Source organism: Thunnus maccoyii, chromosome 21 (assembly GCF_910596095.1).
Source record: "Thunnus maccoyii chromosome 21, fThuMac1.1, whole genome shotgun sequence".
Classification (NCBI taxonomy): domain Eukaryota; kingdom Metazoa; phylum Chordata; class Actinopteri; order Scombriformes; family Scombridae; genus Thunnus; species Thunnus maccoyii.
Window position 1 is genome coordinate 3,502,334 of NC_056553.1, and position 19,961 is coordinate 3,522,294.

General features: G+C 39.1%; 2 protein-coding genes across 4 annotated transcripts; both read left to right on the forward strand.

Annotated features, from left to right (window-relative positions):
• The first annotated feature begins 1,626 nt into the window (after nt 1–1,626).
• Nucleotides 1,627–14,127, forward strand: mynn (myoneurin). Of its 2 annotated transcripts, none has more exons than XM_042400092.1 (10): nt 1,627–1,679; nt 2,273–2,330; nt 3,749–3,771; nt 4,944–5,218; nt 5,306–6,291; nt 7,690–7,849; nt 8,970–9,148; nt 9,386–9,478; nt 10,706–10,831; nt 11,868–14,127. In XM_042400092.1, exons 4-10 carry the CDS (start codon nt 4,953–4,955, stop codon nt 12,269–12,271), a joined length of 2,214 nt encoding a protein of 737 aa, XP_042256026.1. In that variant the 5' UTR covers nt 1,627–1,679; nt 2,273–2,330; nt 3,749–3,771; nt 4,944–4,952; the 3' UTR covers nt 12,272–14,127. The 2 variants fall into 2 exon arrangements, with proteins under 2 accessions (XP_042256026.1, XP_042256027.1); XM_042400093.1 differs by lacking the exon at nt 1,627–1,679 and adding an exon at nt 1,697–1,939.
• A 1,096-nt stretch (nt 14,128–15,223) lies between these two features.
• lrrc34 (leucine rich repeat containing 34) lies at nt 15,224–19,921 on the forward strand. Of its 2 annotated transcripts, none has more exons than XM_042400071.1 (10): nt 15,224–15,392; nt 16,199–16,311; nt 16,389–16,453; nt 16,642–16,728; nt 17,697–17,825; nt 17,939–18,034; nt 18,185–18,336; nt 18,440–18,595; nt 18,730–18,841; nt 19,492–19,921. In XM_042400071.1, the coding sequence occupies exons 1-10, from the start codon at nt 15,286–15,288 to the stop codon at nt 19,828–19,830; spliced, it is 1,356 nt and encodes a 451-aa protein (XP_042256005.1). In that variant the 5' UTR covers nt 15,224–15,285; the 3' UTR covers nt 19,831–19,921. The 2 variants fall into 2 exon arrangements, with proteins under 2 accessions (XP_042256005.1, XP_042256004.1); XM_042400070.1 differs by having other exon boundaries at nt 15,225–15,392; nt 18,182–18,336.
• Nucleotides 19,922–19,961: the final 40 nt, after the last annotated feature.

The window sequence follows — 19,961 nt, forward strand, 5'->3', positions numbered from 1 at the left end:
CCACACTGCAGAGAAGCTGAACTGTAATATTCAACTCACTTATCTCCCCATTAAACTCCTGCATCTACAGAGACTTATATTCCTCAGACACAGAGAAAGATTTTACTCTGATATGCTGTGAAAGCTGTAAATCAGATGAATCCAGTAGCAAGTAGAGATGGAAAAGCAGAGTTTAAACCTTACAGTGTATTTTCAGCCTCAGTATATGAATGTGTGTAAACTGTCTCTTATCATTAATACCAAGTTCAAAAACATTTTTAGACTGACTTCTTTTAGCTGGAAGTCTTAGATCTGTTGCAGAACAGCTTTTGAGTTGATTTTCAGCTGATTTCACAGAGAATCATATTAATGTTGATTAATAACTCCAGTGTTAAAATATACAAATTGTCTATTATTGTTAAAGATGAAACTTACATCCAACCCTGGGTGGGTGCAGGTGCAGGAAAAAAAGCAGCATCAAAACACTCTCCTTTTTTTAATAAAAACAAACATTTATTATGATTATAATTTATTTTTTAAACAGAAAAGAGAAAAGCGTGAACGTGGTGCTAAACATGCACTAGAAGAAACAAATCAGTATTTGCTCCAGGTCTTGGCAGCAGAGGGAGACATAAAAGAGGAACGAATGATTCCTTATTTAAATCATGTGGTGATATGTGATTGAATTATACATCCAAAATGTTTCACATGGAAGAAGTTTTTTTTCCAGATCAGCACCCGGCTGGAGATGAAAGATGAAAATCTTGGTGTCAAAAACAATGCTGCATAATCTGAATCTGAATCAGCTTTATTGGTCGAATATGTTTACACGTAGAAGGAATGTGACTCTGGTTTAGTGGCTCTAAATGTGCTTACATACAACAATCTTCAGAGAGATACACAGCGAAAACAAGCTGAACAAAGATATTTAAACATAAACGTATCACTATTATGTACAAGAAAGTGGGAAATCGAAACATGAATATAGAAACAACAAGTGGGCATAAAATACCCTCTCTATATTCAAGCGAAACTGTTTCTGTAAACAGGATGCAAATTGTGCAAAGGTGTGAAGAGTATAATGAGAGCATGGTTGGGGATTCAGATAACAAATATCCATGACTGAATGTGAAACTGATTAATAAACAGCGATGTTTCTATGACGTTCACTTAATCAACAGTAACTGTCTCGTGATCTGTGAGATATTTGATTAATTTGTTGCAACTTTTTCCAGACAGAAAAAGTTGCAACAAATTTTTGATTCTTGATTTGACTCATTTGAACGCTGAAGCTTCATATCAGCTTCAGATAAACTTTAATTTAAATATATTTTTGCACAGAAGGAGGACTGTGGATATCGCTCCCCATCAGTTAAGGGATCTTCTAATGGTCAGTATGAACAGGAGGAATGATTACAGCAAGAAAAACATGTTTTAATGCTCATTTAGACACCTGACTGTTGTTATAAGACAGACTTGAATAATTGTGAACTCGTCCTTTAAGTTAATAAAACGCGCTGTGTTCTGTTCTGCTCTGTTGTGTATCATAGGATCCAGATAGAAACCGGTCAGACTCCCGTCCGTCGTGCAGCAGTGGCGGTGTCCATCTGGAACAAGCAGCTCATCTTTGCTGAACGTCGAGGTCTCGCGAGAACTCCTGACGTCACGGGATAATGGCTGGAGATCGCGGATATTAGAAGGTACTTTTCTGCTTTTATTTACTTTGCGTTTGATTAAAACGGTGCATTTGCAGCAGTTACTTCTTAACATGAACGACGTGTTTGTGCGGCTTGTTGCGGAAATAAGCTTTTCTAACATTTTTTGTGCCAACTTAACGCCGACACCGCCGGTACAAACCGTCAAACCTTCGAAATAAGAGCACAATGTTTTCCGCGCTTTTCGCCACTATGAAAACAGTTAGCTTTACAGTTAGCTTTAGCTTCACACACCTGCTGCTCAGGTGAGACGCTCAATGAGTTAAACCGCTCCTGATGTGGCTTGTTCAGCTCACCAAGCATTCACGAGTACATGTGAAGCCTCAAACACCCGCCCGGAGTCGTTTAAACCGACCTACGACGCCGCTGTTAGCATTAGCATTAGCCGGACATGGAGGCCTGCTCAGGAAGCAGGCGGCAGCTTTTATTTTCCAAAACTGCTCCTCCATCTCACCTGTCAGCTGCTGATTCAAAGGAATACATCTGCTAATATGTGTTTATTTACACTATCCTCATTATTATTCCCCATGAACTGCCTTCCTAAAACTCTCATTTAAATTCTCAACCATCTCCAACAGAAGAATCTACAATCTGATTATTAAAGAGGAGGAGAAGCTGTGACTGACACTACTGAAAGTAAGTCAGGACTTTATATTAATGGGCACCTGTTATGCTTTTCCTTATTTTCTGTCACATATATATAATGTTACAAAGTTGGATGTTCATATTAAAGTCACCCCCAGGTCTGAGCTTAACTCCACCCACTGCATAAAAATGATAAAAGTGGGCTGAGAGGGGGGAGGAGGGCAGGAGTTGCTCAGTGACGTCAGCTGGCCAGATATTCATAATAATGATAACATTAATAATAATAATAATAATAATAATCAGGGATCCAACTTTTTCAGTCCCGATACTGATACCTGGGCTCTGGGTATCGCTGATACCAGTGTTTAATTAATGAGCTGTTTGCCGCACTGTGTGAACGGCAACATCAGGCTTAACTTAAACATTACTTTCCCAAAATGTAACAAATAAATAAATAGATATAAATATGTTGAATTGTTATTTATTAAAATAATGGTGTCCAATACCAGATGCAGCTATTTGAGTCAATATCGGTGTTGGTGCATCTCTAACAATAATGATAATAATAATAGTAATATTATAATAATAATAAGAGGAAGACAAACGGTGCGATGACATTTAAACAAGACAGAAGAAGACAAATATTGTATTATCAATAAAATAAAATAGGTATAATTTAAAATTTTACATAGAATATATCCTGTGCAGCTCGTTCTGTAAAGGTTTAAACTGAATATTAATTATTATTGTGATTTCTGTCGTTTAAACAGTAGAATCAGTTTTCACTGATTTTTCCGTTGTATGTGTTCTGAAACATTTTTGGATTGATGTGCAAAATGTTTTATCTAGAAAAATTGTTCAGATGGTCACTTTATGGTGGTGATATTTTAATTTAGTTTGAAAAAAGCTTAATGAATAAGAATGTTTGCTTTTTAATCCAACTATTTCTATTTTTTGGCAAATTCCATTGACATCAAATGTAATTAATCAATAGAAAATCAAACTTTACCTTATTAATAATTGATATTGAGCTTGATTATAATTCTCTAGTCAAGCAGCAAAATGAAAAAGCAACAAAGACCCAAACAATTTTAAAACATTTAAAATTATTGACTAATGTTACTTGATTATTAATCTGTCTCCCTTTATTTATTTATTTATTTATTTATTTGTTTATTTATTTGTTCCTCTTCCTGTTTTATTTAGTTCTTTATTGAATATAAAAAGCTTCAATCCTCTTACTGAATGTTCTTATTTTTATTTTATAAACATTTTACCTTGGTTCCCCTTTTTTTTTTCTACATACTTGTTTATATGTTGTTGTTTTTTGAGTTTGACTGTTTTCAATAAAGTTGAGAAAGAATAAATAACAGTCAGTCAGAACTTTAATATTAACATTCAGTAAAACAGTCAAACAGATGTTTGTCCAGTTTTTGTTTGAAATGTTTTGTTTTCTTTGTGTTTTCTAGGTCTGATATTGGATTTTCACCAGGTGAGTCAACCTGTTGTTTACAGGTTTATTTATTTTATAGGATGAAAAAGTGTTAAAAGTATCTTAAGTTACATTAAATAAACCCTTTAAGCCTTAAATACAGTTTAGATTCATAGATAAAAACTTTATTGATCAAAAAGAGAAATTAAAATGCCACAGCAGCCACTCGACATAAAACAAATCAAAACACAAAAACAAAGAGATGAAAAAGAAAACAAATGCAAATAAAGGCTAAATTACAGTATTTACACTTAAATATACAATATGAAGAGAGAGTCACTATATAGAGTTTGTAAATATTTGTAATATTTCCTGTAAGTTGTTTTGTTTTGTTTTGTTTTTGAGTATTATTTTTATTGACACAGTTAATCAATGCTTTTCAAATTCAATTCAACAGATTCAGTCCAGATATTTGAGAAAATGACTCAAAGATTCTTCCTGTTTATTTTGACATTTTAAAGGATAGTTTGTCTTAAAGCATCAGTCAGGTATCCATGGTAACAGTAAAGAGGTTTTCCTCGCTGTAATCGTTCCTCCTCTTCATACTGGATATTAAAAGATCCTTCAAATGTGTTTTAACTACATTTATATTTGTCTTGGTCAATTCATATTTGCTCAGATGTTTGTTATTACACATGTATCCAAATAAACTTAACATGAAAAACCAACAAGGAAACACAAACAAATTGTACAAGAAACGTCTTTTAACAGTTAAAATGATTTAATATTGTGTCTGAGATATTTGTTAAAACGATGCAAAGCTGCCTTAAAAAATTCACTACATCTTTAATCATAGGTTTCATTAAGATGATTTCACCTGAAATTAACAACGTAGAAATATTCTCAATTGATTTTATTTTATTTATTTTATTTATTTATTTATTTTATTGCATAAACACAAAACAGAGGTCGACACATGAAGTGAGAAAACACAACAAGAACTAAAAAAAACCTGAAATAAAAACAAACAAAACAAATAATAATAATACAAAAATCACTGGATATAATAATAATAGTTATATTATTAATAATTATTATAGTAATGTAATAATTGACTGTAGCGCCTCTCAGAGGTCAACATCTCCTACATAGAAAATAAAAACCTCTGTACTGATCACTGGTCATAATAATATGATGTAATAATCATGTCGACTGTCTCCTCTGTCGTCAAGGCAGCAGCGATGACTCAGGTCAGCAGTCATGGGAAGCTGCTTCTGCAGCGTCTACATGAGCAGCGGGAGATGGACTTCCTGTGTGATATCACCATTGTAGTGAGAGACGTGGAGTTCAGAGCTCACCGCAACATCCTGGCAGCGTTCAGCAAGTACTTCTCCTCTCAGGCTGAAAAGGGTCAGGATGTCACGACCTTGGATCCCGACAAAGTCAGTCGTTATTCTCTGGAGAAGCTGTTGGAGTTTATCTACACAGGACAGATGAACCTCAGCAGGTAAAACTGCTTTTAATGTAGCTCAGGAAAAAATAAACATATAAATGAAGTTTTACACAAACTGATTTGTTATTTTGGTGTTTTCAGTACCAGACAAGCCGCCGTTCGTCGAGCCGCCGTGTTTCTGGGGATGTCTGAGGCCACAAAGTATCTGGAGGAAACCCCCCACTGGTCCGAGCAGAGCGAAAAGTCCCAGTCGGAAGCTGGTCTCTCTCCTCCCAGTCCCGCCGGCTCCTGGAGCAACCCCAGCTCCCCTCTCGCCCTGTCTATCGTCTCCGTCACGGGGGCGGGGGCGGCGGCGGCGGCGGCGGTGCAGGAGGAGGCGAAGGACGGCGGCAAAGAGCAGGAGAACGAGGCCAAAGACGCAGACGTGGAAGAGGGAGACAAAAGCGATGACGAGTACAACCCTACGCCGAGGAGCGCCGGTAGAGGACTGGCCAGGAAGAGGGGCAGGGGGAGACCCAAACGTTTGAGCGGAGAGCAGGCGGAGCCCAGCAGCTCCACCGACGACACACCTAAAACCCAGAGCTACAGGGGGAGAGGGAGGGGGAGAGGGAGAGGGAGAGGCAGGGGGAGAGGAAGAGGAGGTGTGAAAAGGATAGATCTCACCGTGGAAGATTCTGACACAAGCGTGAAGGACCTCGGGGACACGTCCGCGGACTGGAGCCCCTCGCAGGACGAATCCGCCGCCAAGAAACCCCGACTGAGCAGCGGAGGAGAGGGACGGAGAGGGCGAGGCCGCGGCCGGGGGAGAGGAAGAGGGAGGGGCAGGGGGCGAGGCAGGAGGGGGACCAGAGGGGAGGACGACGAGGAAGACAGCGGCGAGCTGGGGGCGGACGACGAGGCGGAGGGGGGCGAGGGCGAGATCGGGGAACAGGATCCGACGGGAATGGACGAGCAGACGTTACAGACGTTGCACTCGTGCGGCGAGTGCAACAAACTGTTTAAGGACGCCAGCAGCCTCCACCGACACGAGAAGATCCACAACGGGCTGAAACCCTTCTCCTGCATCTTCTGCTCCAAAACCTTCAGACAAGCCACACAGCTGAAGACACACCTGCGCATTCACACAGGTGAGCCGACCGCAGGGTCATCAATACACCTGAATAACAGAGCGTCTGTTAAAGAGACGAATCAATTCATCATTTAGCCTGTAAAACGTCAGAAAACTGTGACTTTTAAAGTAGGAAGAGGCAGGATGACATCTTCAAATGTCTCCCAACAGTCCAAAACCCAAAAATATTCAGTTTAATGCTGCAAAGATCAGTCAATTAATTGAATTCCTTGAGAACTTGAATGGTTCCAGGTTCTCAAAGGTGAGATTTTGCTGTTTCTTCTTGACCTCGGTCCCCTTATCCACCTACATGAAGCCCACCGCCAGAAATCTCAGAATACTGTTGGATTCAGGTCTGAAGTTTCAAACCAGTCCAGCTTCCTCCAAATCAGAACCACCTCTAGAATTAAGCCGATGCTCCACCACTTTCCGTCATTTTCTCCAGACTAGATCACTGCATCCCTGTTCCGCCTCCAGCTGGTCCAGAACGCAGCAGTTCGGCTTCTTACTGGTTTTAACAGATAACATCACATCACTCTGATTCTGGTTTCTCTCCGTCGGCTTCCTGTTCATTTTAGAATTGATTTTTAAGATTTTATTGATCACTTTTAAAGCTCGTCTGGGTCTGAAGCTCTGAGCTACATAACAGATACGCTGACCCCCGTACGATCCTCAGGTGGCCCTTCTGGCTGTTCCAAAGTCAAGGATTAAACCTAAAGGTGCTTTTTCCATCAGGTCCCCTTGACTTTAGAGCGACCTGCTAGAGGAGATCAGACTGCAGAATCACTGACTTCTTTTAAATCACTTCTTTTACAGACTTGCTTTTATGTAATGTTGTCTTTAGATCGTCTTTTTTTCTTTATTGTCTTTCTTTACCTTCGGCCGCCATCTTTTTCAGGTCAGATCTGTTATTGTTTTCAGTTTCATGTCTTTGCTTTTACTTTGTCAGTCAAAGCACCTTGTAAACTCTGTTTTAAAAGGTGCTATATAAATAAAGTTATTATTATTATTATTATATTAAACTGAATATCTTCGGGGACAAGACAAAAAACAAGACATTTGAAGACATCACATTGCATTCTGATAAACTGGTTTTCTGATGTTTTATAGACTAAAGGATCAATCAATAATGAAAATAATCGATACTTGTGGCCATAATTCAGTTTATAATGATAAAAACACAGAGAAAAGCAACAAATCATCACATTTAAGAAGCTGAAACTAGACGATGTCGGTCATTTATCAAATGTTGATCGACTGATTAGTTGATTGACCAAACAAAACACATCAAACTAGGAATTGATGAATTTATCTTTAGAATTAATTCATCAGTTATTATATTTTATATCAGATCGGTGTGTTTTCTTGTCTAAACTCCGTCTCCTCGTCTTTCTCTCTCTCTGTGTGTTGGTTACAGGCGAGAAGCCGTTCAGTTGCTCCGACTGTGAAAAGTGTTTTGCTCAGAAGTGTCAGCTGGTCGCTCACCGCCGGATGCACCACGGCGAGGAGAAGCCGTACACCTGCGAACGCTGCGGCTTCAAGTTCGCCACCTCGTCCAACTACAAGATTCACATCAGGTACGAACGCTGCTTCGGTTTATATTACATCACCTGTGATTGAACTGTGAGTGCATCGTCATGGTAACCTGCGCTGCTTCATATGTCATTAGTTTAATCTGTACGTACAGGCTGAACGTTGTGATCTTTACTGTGATCATTTTTTATACATTAAACTTTTTTTGTTTGAATTATTATATAAGTGAAGTTTGTATCAAGATAAACAAATATATTTTGATAAGACGAAGCTGCTCGCTGTCATCGTCTACAACATATTCAACGACACGTCAGCGAAACAAAACTCGACTTCTAATTAAATTAAAGTTTCTACGGAAACAGATTTTGCTCATAATGTGTAAGATATTACATAGATTTTATATTTGACATAAAATTGCTTTATATTACTCTTAAAATATATCTTTTAACCTATTTTTTAAATAATTTTACAACATTTACAGATAAAGCGGTTTTAAATATCTGATACTGGTACTTATGTCACAATCTAGTTACAAAACAGAACAGACATAGAAACTGTCATCAAAATATAACATAGAAACGGAAATAATGATAATAACTATAATTATAATAAGTAATAAAACTAAAATAAAGAGTAGGAAATGTCAGTCACACTAAGTTCTTGCAGTTTAAAAACAAGTACTTGTTCGGCTGTATTATCAGTGAACAAGTGAATATACTAGAAGGAAAAAAGAAGCAGTAATAATTGGCCAAAAATAAATATATAACTGTAAATTATACCAATATTTCAGTGTCAGTGTGAAGACATGTAATTAAATGATTAACTGTTTTCATCATCCACTGATCCTCATTAATGATCATTATCAGTCAATAAAACGATCAAAAATGTCGATGACAGCAGAGAACAAGATGACGCCATCAAATGTCGAGCTGCAAATTCTCACATTTAAAAAGCTGAAACTATCAAATATTTGTTGTTTTTGCTTAAAAAAACAACTTAAACAATCAGTTATGTAAACAGTGTTAAATGTTGTATCACCTCTTCACTTTCTTTTGTTTTGGCTTCTACCTGAAGATTATTGTACTGATGTATCTAGTATGTCATAGAGCATCCCTGACTGTGTGTGTGTGTGTGTGTGTGTGTGTGTGTGTGTGTTCGCTGCAGACTTCACAGCGGCGAGAAGCCGTACGTGTGTGACGTCTGCGGTCAGGCGTTCGCTCAGTCCAGCACGTTGACTTATCACAAGCGACGACACACGGGGGAGAAACCGTACCAGTGCGATCTGTGCGGCATGTCGTTCTCCGTCTCCTCCTCTCTCATCGCTCACGCACGAAAACACACAGGTGAGAAACTTTTTATTGATCCGGGAGAGAGAGACAGGAAGTATGTTAACGAGGGGGGAAGAGTTTCAGAGTAGAACTGGTTTGGTTTCCTCACAGAGATTTAACGGCTGAAAACTTTGTGTGTGTGTGTGTGTGTGTGTGTGTGTGTGTGTGTGTGTGTGTGTGTGTGTGTGTGTGTGTGTGTGTGTGTGTGTGTGTGTGTGTGTGTGCGTGCGTGCGTGCGTGTGTGTGTTTCAGGTGAGACTCCGTACAAATGTTCGCAGCCAAAATGTGACGCAAGTTTTGTGACGTCGTCCGAACTGAAGAAACACATGCGACGACTTCACCCAGGTGAGTTTCCTCAAGAGAGGCTTTATGCAGCTTTATAGTGAGTTTCAGCTCATCGTTTATCTGTCCAGCTGCAACTTTACTGTTCTGGTTCACTCTCAGCGTCTCTCATAGCGTCGTTTTCAGAGAAAAAGCTGTAAAAAGTCACTGTACACTACCTGCTCAGCACCAAACAGACACAGTTAGCTGTAGACTAGCTGGTGAACATAGTGGAGCATTTAGCAGCTAAAGAGCCAGATATTTCCCTCAGGAGTTGGTAGAGAGTAAAAACAGAGCTAAAAGAGAGTGAATATTGGACTTACATTCACCAGGTGGACAGAAACACGACTCCACATGAATGATAATGTTGCTCCGTAACTGCTGGATGTGGAAATAAGCAACTGTTTGCTAACATGTTCAACATATCAACTTAAAAGCTGATGATGTGTCAGTGTTGTGGATGAATCATCAGTTAATGCAGGTTTAAGTAATGAATGAGAAGAATGAAATAACCACAATAAATAACGTGCTACTTGTTACCCAGCTGACACAGGAACATTGTGGCTGTTAGTTTCATAAACTAAGTGTAAAATATAATTTTGATTGTGCTGTTGCAGTAATATTTGCAGGAAGTAGCGTTCATGCTGTGGACGCTAAATAGCGGAAACATTTACACTCAAATTCAGACACTCACATAAATTAGTGGACTGTAAACATAGTGAACTATACAGTCAATAGGAAGTGACTTCAGACTACAGCTGTAATGATTAATCGATTAGTCGATTGACAGAAAATTAATCAGCAACTATTAAGGTAAATGAATAATCAGTTAAGTCATTTTTGAGCAAAAACACCAAAATGTTTCTGGTTTCAGCCTCTTATTGTGATGATTTAATGCTTTTCTGTCATACGTGGTAGTAAACTGAATGTTTTGGGCTGTTAAGACGTCACCCTCTGGTAACTGAAACGGTCATCATTCACAATTTTCTAACGTTTTATAAACAACAACAATTAATGGAGAAAATAATCAACAGTTCTTGACGACCGAGTGAAGTTCAGCTGTGGCCGAATCACAGTCAGCGAAGCATCAACTTTACCGAAGATGATAGTAGGATTCAACCTTTCTCACACTGTGCTGTGTGTGTGTGTGTGTGTGTGTGTGTGTGTGTCTGTGTGTCTGTGTGTCTGTGTGTGTGTGTGTGTGTGTGTGTGTGTGTGTGTGTGTGTGTGTGTGTGTGTGTGTGTGTGTAGAGGGGAACACCGGTGTGCAGTGCCTGCTGTGTGGAAACAGGTTCGCCAGCGTGAAGAACATGATCAAACACCAGGAGAAAGCTCACGCTGATGAAGTGCGACAACACAAGGAGAGAGCCAGAGCTGGTGAGCTGTGTGTGTGTGTGTGTGTGTGTGTGTGTGTGTGTGTGAGTGTGTATGAACAGAAAATTAATCAGCAACTATTTTGATAATCAATTAATCGTTTGAAGTTGTTATTCAAGAAAAAAATAGGGCTGCAGTCTGCTGGTCGATCAGTTGGTCGATATGCTCTCGTCTGACTAAATTCTCATTGGTTGAATAATCTCCGTGTTATTTTCATAATGAGAAAGTGCTACATCAACAGCTTTCCAGGATTAATCCATTATTTCCTGCGGCGGGGGGGACAGACTAACAAATTTGTAAAGTTAAAGATTATATACGATTTTAGTTGACCAAGATATTCTTTGGTTTAGAAAAAAGCATAAAAAATCTGATTTCAGCTTCTCAAATTAGTAGATTTTCTAGTTTCTTTAGTTTTCTGTGACAGTAAAGTGAATATTTTTGGGTTTGGGGCTGTTAGTCGGGACAAAACAGACATTTCTTGAGCTTCAGGAAACACTGATCAACATTTTTCAACATCCTGTGACATTTTATGGACCAAACAATATAATCCATAATGAAAATAATCATCAGTTGCTACATTACTGTTGTCAGATTGATGTCAAAGTAGAACTGAGATGTTTATTTTATTAAATGAAAGCAAACATGTAAATTCTGTTCTGCTGTTGTAGTTTTATTGTTACTGTATCAGGTTTTAAACTCATCAGTCTGACACTGAAACAGAAGTTCAGCTTAATAACTTTGTATTTGTGTGTGTGTGTGTGTGTGTGTGTGTGTGTGTCTGTGTGTGTGTGTGTGTGTGTGTGTGTGTGTGTGCGTGTGTGTGTGTGTGTGTGTGTGTGTGTGTGTGTGTGTGTGTGTGTCTGTGTGTGTGTGTGTGTGTGTGTGTGTGTGTGTGTGTGTGTGTGTGTGTGTGTGTCTGTGTGTGTCTGTGTGTGTGTGTGTGTGTGTGTGTGTGTGTGTGTGTGTGTCTGTGTGTGTCTGTGTGTGTGTGTGTGTGTGTGTGTGTGTGTGTGTGTGCGTGTGCGTGCGTGTGGAGCAGTAGTCCTCCTGGCCTCCAGTCATCCCGTGGCCTTCGTCCAGAGTAAACTCTCCCAGGAAAACAAAGGTTTGGCCTCCATCCCTGAAGGCGAGCCACCCAACCCAGAACCAGCCACGCCCAACCCCAAAGCCATGGCCCCGTCCGCCGACCCCGCAGACGCCGACGCCACCGACGCTTCCACCAGCACCGCCATCATCCAGGACTTGAAGGCGGAGCCCGCCCACCCGCCGATCAGCACCGCCGACCAGGTCGCCTTCGAAGCCGACCAGGAGCAGACCATCAACTCGGACACCCTCCACGCTTTGGTGGAGCAGCTGCGGCCGCCGCCTTCCCCCGCCACCAGCCTGGAGCAGATCGTCATCATCAGGACGGTGGACACCGACCACAACGCTCCGCAGCAGTGAGAGTGTGACATCACTCCAGTAGACACTCGTTAACGTACAGTCTGGATCGACGTCAGCGCTCACGTTCACTCTGATGGACGTTTGGATCATTTGGGTCTTATTTTTGTCAATTTGTGCTTTATTTCTATAAGTATTAATAACATCGTCCTCAGTAAGCTGACATCACTAATGAGAACAGTCAGGTTAAAGTCATATTATTACTTTATAAACATCCATCACTGACATCTTGGTCTAAGTTTGACCTGCTGTACTTGCCGTAGTTGTGTGCAGACTGTGCAATGAAGGATTATTAACAACATTCACTTTCAGTTTAACCCTAAAACAAAGTGGAAGATCATCTGGATAGTTTTTCTATTAATCAATCAGTCGTTAGGTGAATAAAACACTCAACGTAAAGTCGTCAAATGAAGTCGATTATTCATCAAATCAAATATTTTTGCTTGAAAAAAACGATTGAATATCAAAACAGCGGCTAAACGTCGCAGCTCTACTGAATTTAAACGTGTTTTTTTTTGCCTCGTTGAACTTAATAGAAGTGATGTTGACGTGTCCCTTTTTAGTTATAATAATGTGATTATCACACGTAGAAGTGATGCCGAAAACTACAAAAATGAGACCTGAGATGTAAAAGAATGATCCGTTAACAGACCTGATGTCTGGAGCCTGTGATTTATATAAACACTGTTGTCATTCTTTAACTAAGACGTGAAGTGAGCTGGAATAATAAAGCAGAGATGAAGCAGATTTATTCACAAGAAGAGAAAATGACAGAAGGAAAGAGAGAGTAGAGACAGAAAAGCTGATCAAACAAGAAGAGAAGCAACTTTTGAATAGTTTGAATCTGTAGTTGATAGTTTCAGTTTTTTTCTGCAGCTCAACGTGTTCGTATCCAAACATCAGAACAACACTGATGAACTGATCTGTGTTCTGTTGTCATTTGAGGAAACTGCATTTCAATCAAAGTGGTTGTTTTTTTTGTTGTTGTTGTTGTTTATTTTTTTTAAATTACTCAGAAATGCAAACAGGGATTTTGCAAAAGTGACTTTTTTTTTTTTTCTTCTCTTGTTTTCTGAGTTTTTTGTTCTTAAAGGTTCTCAGTAGCTGAGGATATTAGGTTGAAAAGGGGAAACTTTAAAGCAGTTTGTGCTAAAAATGTTGAAGCTGATGTTGAGATGTTTCTCGCTGAATGATAAAAACGTTTAATCCCAGTGACGTCAGATAGAAACCAGTTTATCTGCTGATGAGTTTCAGACGCTTAAATTCCAAAAAAAACAAAGTTAAGACTAACGATGTTTTCTCTCCGACGCGACGCTGAGTTCATGTTCTGTTCTGCAGCCGGTTGGATGAATCGTTAACGTAAAGAAGACTGTTGATCACGTTAAGATGTGACAGAACAGCTGTTGCATAGTTTTAATAGTTAACGTAGTTATTAGGAGACTAGTTATCACCATGAGATCATTTCTTATTTATCATAAAGTGTTTGACATGTGACGGTGGCTTTATTCATGTAAACACAACCATGTTGATGCAAACTGAGAGTTTTGTTTCTGTGTTTTATAGTTTTTTTTTAAAAGCAGCTGTTTCAGGTTTTAGCAGAAAAACTGTTTGATCCACTTGAAAGTAGCCGTTTGTTTGTTTGTTTGTTTGTTTTTTTTTTTTTCATGCTTTATTTTTCTTTCTGGTGTTTTTTTGTTTGTTTGTTTTTTAATTTTAGAGGAGAAAACGTCTGCATTACTTGTACAGAAATGTGAATTACATAAATACGTTCACTACTGTATAAAAACTGTACACCAGGAAAATAAAATTAAAGATAAAAAGGGACAATCAGGTGTTTGTGTCAGTTAATAAAGCAGAAAAAGGTCGAGAATTAATTGATTATTGTTTACAGTTTCATAATATTTTCACTTGTTGTCAAAACCTCATCAGTGTTTGTCCTCTAATGACTTTCATTTCATTGTAATTATTTCACTTCAGTGGGTTTTATGAAAACATTATCTGGTTAAAAACAGAATAATGTGACATATTTCTGTTTGAAACGCTTCATATTTAGTTAAAAATAATACTGAAAGTTTCTGTAGATGGTCAAATGTAATTAAATGTTTACTTGACTTAAACCAGCAGATATAAAAGGTTCTAAAGCTGCTTCTACATGTTGACAACAAAGATAAACAAATATAAACAATAGGTTCAGTTTCAGCATGGAGATGGGAGTTTTTTTAACTTTATCAACAGAATATAAATCAAAGAAAATACCATTTTTAAGCTTAGTTTCAGCATTGAAATTGGATTTTGTTTGTTTACTTTATTAACAAAATATTAATGAAAGAAATAATCATTTTAAGTTCACTTTAAGCATGGAAATTGGATATTTTATTTTTTTACTTTATTGACAAAATATTAAATACAATTTACAAAAGACAGTAGAGAGGTGACAACAAACAAAAGAACACATTCAAACAGAATATAAACTTTGACATGTTAATATTTAATATGTATAGAAGTAAAATAAAGAAGGACTCACTAAAAAAGAACATTTAACATTAATTCTGTTTATTCTTTTGGGTTTTGATCTGGATTAAGTGATGAAATATAGCACTTTTCTTAACAATGTTACAAAGTGCTTTACAAAAGAAAATAAAACCAACAAGGCAGATAAAAATAAGGCAAAGAGGAGCAGAGAGGTAAAGGCACAAGTACAGAGTAACAATAGAAGATGCACAATAATAGTAATAATAAAACAATCAAATGCAAAGAAGTAAAAATAATTTAAAGATCAATTAATAGGTGTAAAATCAGTAAATAAAACATAACAAACATTTCCAAAAGTTTTCTCAAAGACAAAAAGTTTTAAGAAGAGTTTTAAAAGACGCTGAAGACTTAGTGTGTCATAGAAATTAACAACTTACTCCAAAATACTATAAAATTTCTTCTGACGTCATGTTCTCTTTTGTCCTTCGCGTGACGTCATCCTCCCTGGTTGCCAGGCAACGCAAACTCTACTGCGGGGGATAAAGATGGCGGGTCAAAGTATCTCAGAGGTTTACTTTGCTGTCTGCGCTCAACATCAAATAAAAATAAACCCGCACGTCTTAGAAGTTTTAAAGAAGACGAGAACAACCGAGTAAGTGTCGAAATGATCGATGAAAACAAGGTTTTAGCTAATAGCTAGCTGTTAGCTAACGGAGCTAATGCTGCCTTCAGGTACCGCCGAATAAAATTGAGGTTTTCTATTTTTATATTTTATTAGCAGTAGTAGTAGTAGAAATAGTATTATTTTGTACACTGTTACTGTAGCCTTGCTGTTGATTCATCTGTTTCTGTTTCTTGAGGAATACATAATCAATGTTCCTACTAGAAATTATACAATAAGGTCTAAATAAATAAAACAAAGCGGTTGATTTAACATCACATCGTACAATTAGTCCCGCATTCTGCATTTTACTTAAAAGTAAACAAATATAACTGTAGGAGTAAAATGAACTCAAGTAAGAAAAGTATTCAAGACTTATTTCCAAATTTACAATTTCCTATTTTTCAGTGTTGCTTCCCATCAAACATTAAACAAAGTCACGACAAATACAGAAATGTTTAAGTTATGGAAATATTTTAATTATTATGTTAAATAGAAATGTCCATATACTGTATATCAGTGTATATTTTAATAATAGTTAATTACATTTGGTTTTATTTGGAGCACTGACTTATGTGTCATGTTGTAATATGTCTCTTTTTTCTTTTTGAGGTTCAAATGCATCAATAAAAGCTTTTATCAGGTTATTTAATACAAGACACTAAACACAGCAGCTGTTTAACAACTTATTGTGATTTTATTTCCTGCCAAAAGCATCTAAAATCTGCTAGTAGTTGTGTGAAGCTGAATAGGTGTTTGATCATAAAACCTATGAAACTCTGCTGTGTATTTGGCAGGAATGTGACTTTAAACCTGTCAGGAAACGACAGACTGAGACACATTCAGAGACTCGATGATGACGACGTTCTTGCTCTCACCAAATGTCTGAGCAACAACATGAGTGTGACAGGTGAGTCACATCCAGGTGAAGACTTTAGCTCCAGTTTTGAACTTTATTTTAAAATTCATAATGTTTCATATAAACAGGGCTTGATGTCAGCTACAATAACATAACAGATGAAGGTGCCGGACACCTTGCTGATCTCTTACAGGTAAGCAGATAACGAGGGGATTTAATTAATGAACTTCATGATATAAATGAGCCAGATTCTATAGACAGGTTGATGTTAAAAGTTTAAAACAAATAATCACTTCCTCTACACTCTATTTGGTATTTTTAGTGGTTTAATATTCTCTATGTTGCAGCTGTAGTTGATGTTTATCTGTTTTCACTGAGCAGGAAGGAAACTCAGCTCTGAACCGTCTGGATCTGATGTTCAACGACATCCTGACAGATGGAGCTGAAGCCCTCGCCAAGAGCCTGCAGGTTCATATCTCTCACACACACACACCACACACACACACACACACACACACACACACACACACACACACACACAACCTATGATATACACACACAGCTTATGATATATGGTTTCAAGAGAACCTATTCGTATTAAAGTCATCTTTACTGTGTCTTCAGTGACATAGTGTTCATTTATTGAGTACAGATGTGATGAAGGAACCAGATGTGGTCGTGTGTGTTGTGATTGAAGCTTTTAATTAATTCAGTTGTCTGAGTGTGTGATAGTTTGACCATTATTATCATGTAGCCAATAGAATAAATGACTTTGAACTTTTGTACATTGAAGAAAAAGGGTGTCTTGACTTTTTTTTGGAATCATTCTCTTTATTTTGTGGACATCCTTACTGCTTACATACTTTTATTATTTTCAATTATTTCAAATAAAGACACAAACCAACAGTGTGTTAGTCTGTCTTTAAATTCATCTGACTTCTCTACTCATTGGTTCCCACACAAATACATAGATTAATGTTTAAAAAAGACTCTAATTCCCTAAAACAGCTGAGCACTGTATTTGTTGGCATTTGTTGGGGACTATTTTCAGCGGCGGATGAATCTACATCAGATGCTCTAGTGAGTATTTCTGGCAGCAGGATGGTGTGTGTGTGTGTGTGTGTGTGTGTGTGTGTGCGTGTGTGTGTGTGTGTGTGTGACTGAGTGTCAAAATAAACTACAGTGTGTGTTCATAGTGATGAAGGAACATGTCATCCAGTGCAGCGTTGTGGCTCATTGACATGTTTTTTAGTAGTTTTTGGACAACAACGGAGGTCTACCGCACAGAGGAATAATCAGGCTTTGGATGCAGACACAATACTAGTTAGTAGATCAAATCATTATTGGTTTGTGTCTTTTCACAGGATTTACTGACAACAAGAAAAATAGTCCAAAAGTCTAGTAATTGAGTAAATATACTCTGTTTCTCTCTGCAGGGAAACAGCAGCTTGTTGTCTCTCAGGCTGTCAGGTAATAAGATCGGGAACAGCGGGGCGATGCACCTGGCCAGCACGCTGCAGGTAAACAACACGCTGCAGGAGCTGCAGCTGGCTGACTGCGACCTGGTAAACACACACACACACACACACACACACACACACACACAGTCTGTCTGCAGTTATGAAGCATTATAAGCTGACTGACCGTCCAATCGGAAGCCAGTTTTTCTGACCTGCAGGCCACTCAGAGCGTGATGGCGCTCACCATCGTGTTGAAGAGCAACAAGAGTCTTCGCTCTGTCGATATCAGCCGGCCGCTGCTCTTCAGCCACCAGGTACAAACACACAGAGCAACTCAATGATGTGAAACACAGAAACTAAATCTGGTTTCAGTGTCTTTTCTTCAGTTTCTGTCATATTTGATGTATGATACGGGGTCAGTATGAGCCCAGTCCATCAGCAGTCTCACCTGTGTGTCTCAGGAGGAGTGGGCGGTGCACCTCTCTGAGATGCTGGCGGTGAACAGCAGCCTGGTGGAGCTCCACCTGGGGAAGATGGGGATGACGGACAGCGGGATGGAGAGGCTGACTGAAGGCCTGCAGCTCAACCACAGCCTGCGCTACCTGGACCTGCGCTGGTAGGAACACAAACATCCAGATCCAGTGACCCTGTTTCATCCTGTAAATCCTTCTGATCCCGTTTGCTCAACTTCCTGTTGGTCTCGTCTTGTTTGTCTGCAGTAACCGTGTCACTCGGGACGGCGTGCGCCATCTCGCTGAGGTGCTGAAGAAGAATCCGACCCTGGAGGTCTTGGATCTGTCGTCCAATCGTATTGAAGACGAGGGCGCGGTGTACCTGAGCGAGGCTGTGACCCGGCCAGGCTGCATCCTGAGAGAGTGAGTCCAGCACACTGGAGAATATCATTCTAGCAACATTAAAGAGGAATTCCCCCCTCTGACCTCCCTGTTTTATCAAAATTTACCGACAATATCAACATATAACAAACAAACACCGTGTGCATCTCTGTCAGACTGTCAGTCCGCAGTAACAACATCAGGACGGAGGGGCTGCTGTCTCTGGCTAACACGCCTCTAACACACATCTACATCTGGGGAAACCACCTGGAGGAGCCTGTGTGCCGGGTAACACACACACACACACACACACACACACACACACACACACACACACACACACACACACACACACACACACACACACACAGACGCTACACATCCTGTCAGTTCGCCAGTTTATTAGGTACACGTAGCTAAAACAACAGCTCTGCAATAAATGCTGCCTTAGAAACGTCTGTCAACATAAAGAAACACAAACTACAGAATCCAAAATGACATAAAGTTGAACAGTAAATCTTCTATAATAATATTACAGGGCTGTTGTGTTAGACTGCATTAGTTTTAGCAATAAACAGTCTATATTAGGTAGTTTATATTTGTCCATTCAGTATTTATTCAAGCATGCCTCGCACTCTTACACACCGTTTGACCTGTATAAGAGATTATATGTTGTTATTTTCATATATATCAATATATAGATCTGTTTTTCACCAACTTGTATGTATATAATAGTTTTATGTTTATGTTTGTATGTTTGCTTGTTTTGGCTGCAGTGTGTCATCGTAAACATTGTTTTTTGATCTGTTTGTTTGTAAAATTAAGAGCTGCTAGAGAAATATTAATATTCCTTGTGTGCATAAACATATTTGACCCATAAAGTTGATTCTGACTTCCTGTTTATGAGATTTAAATTTCACCGCTGCTTCACCTCTCAGGCCTTTAAACAGCTGATCGCCAGCGGCCGCCTGCTGCCGGAGCAGACAGACGTCAGCGCGTACGAGGTGGACGGTCACGTGTTTCTGGCTGAAGTCTTCAACGGTTTGAGGCGACACTATTACAGCACGGACACACACTCTGACTCCAACACCGCAACAGACACACACTCTGACCCCAACACCGCAACAGACACACACTCTGACCCCAACACCGCAACAGACACACACTCTGATCCCAACACCGCAACAGACACGTCTACAACCAACACCGCCAGCGCTGACGCCACCGTTCCAGCACACATCCTGGAGCAGCCGCTGGTTCCTCTGCAGTCCTGCTAAACCTTCATTAACCTCAGAGGCTCCTCACTAACAGCAGTATCCCAGCAGCTTCAGCCAAAAACAAACTAAAATGCACATAAATGTTAAAAGAATAAGAAAAAAACTTTGTAAATACACCAGAAGAAGAAGTT

Excerpts from the sequence above, each read along its gene's own strand:
- mynn (XM_042400092.1), top strand. The coding sequence starts at position 4,953 with ATGACTCAGGTCAGCAGTCATGGGAAGCTGCTTCTGCAGCGTCTACAT. Across the intron at positions 6,292-7,689 it reads ACACCTGCGCATTCACACAG|GCGAGAAGCCGTTCAGTTGC; the intron begins GTGAGCCGACCG and ends TGTTGGTTACAG. Across the intron at positions 9,149-9,385 it reads TCACGCACGAAAACACACAG|GTGAGACTCCGTACAAATGT; the intron begins GTGAGAAACTTT and ends TGTGTGTTTCAG.
- lrrc34 (XM_042400070.1), top strand. The coding sequence starts at position 15,286 with ATGGCGGGTCAAAGTATCTCAGAGGTTTACTTTGCTGTCTGCGCTCAA. Across the intron at positions 18,337-18,439 it reads CGCTACCTGGACCTGCGCTG|TAACCGTGTCACTCGGGACG; the intron begins GTAGGAACACAA and ends GTTTGTCTGCAG. Across the intron at positions 18,842-19,491 it reads TGGAGGAGCCTGTGTGCCGG|GCCTTTAAACAGCTGATCGC; the intron begins GTAACACACACA and ends TTCACCTCTCAG.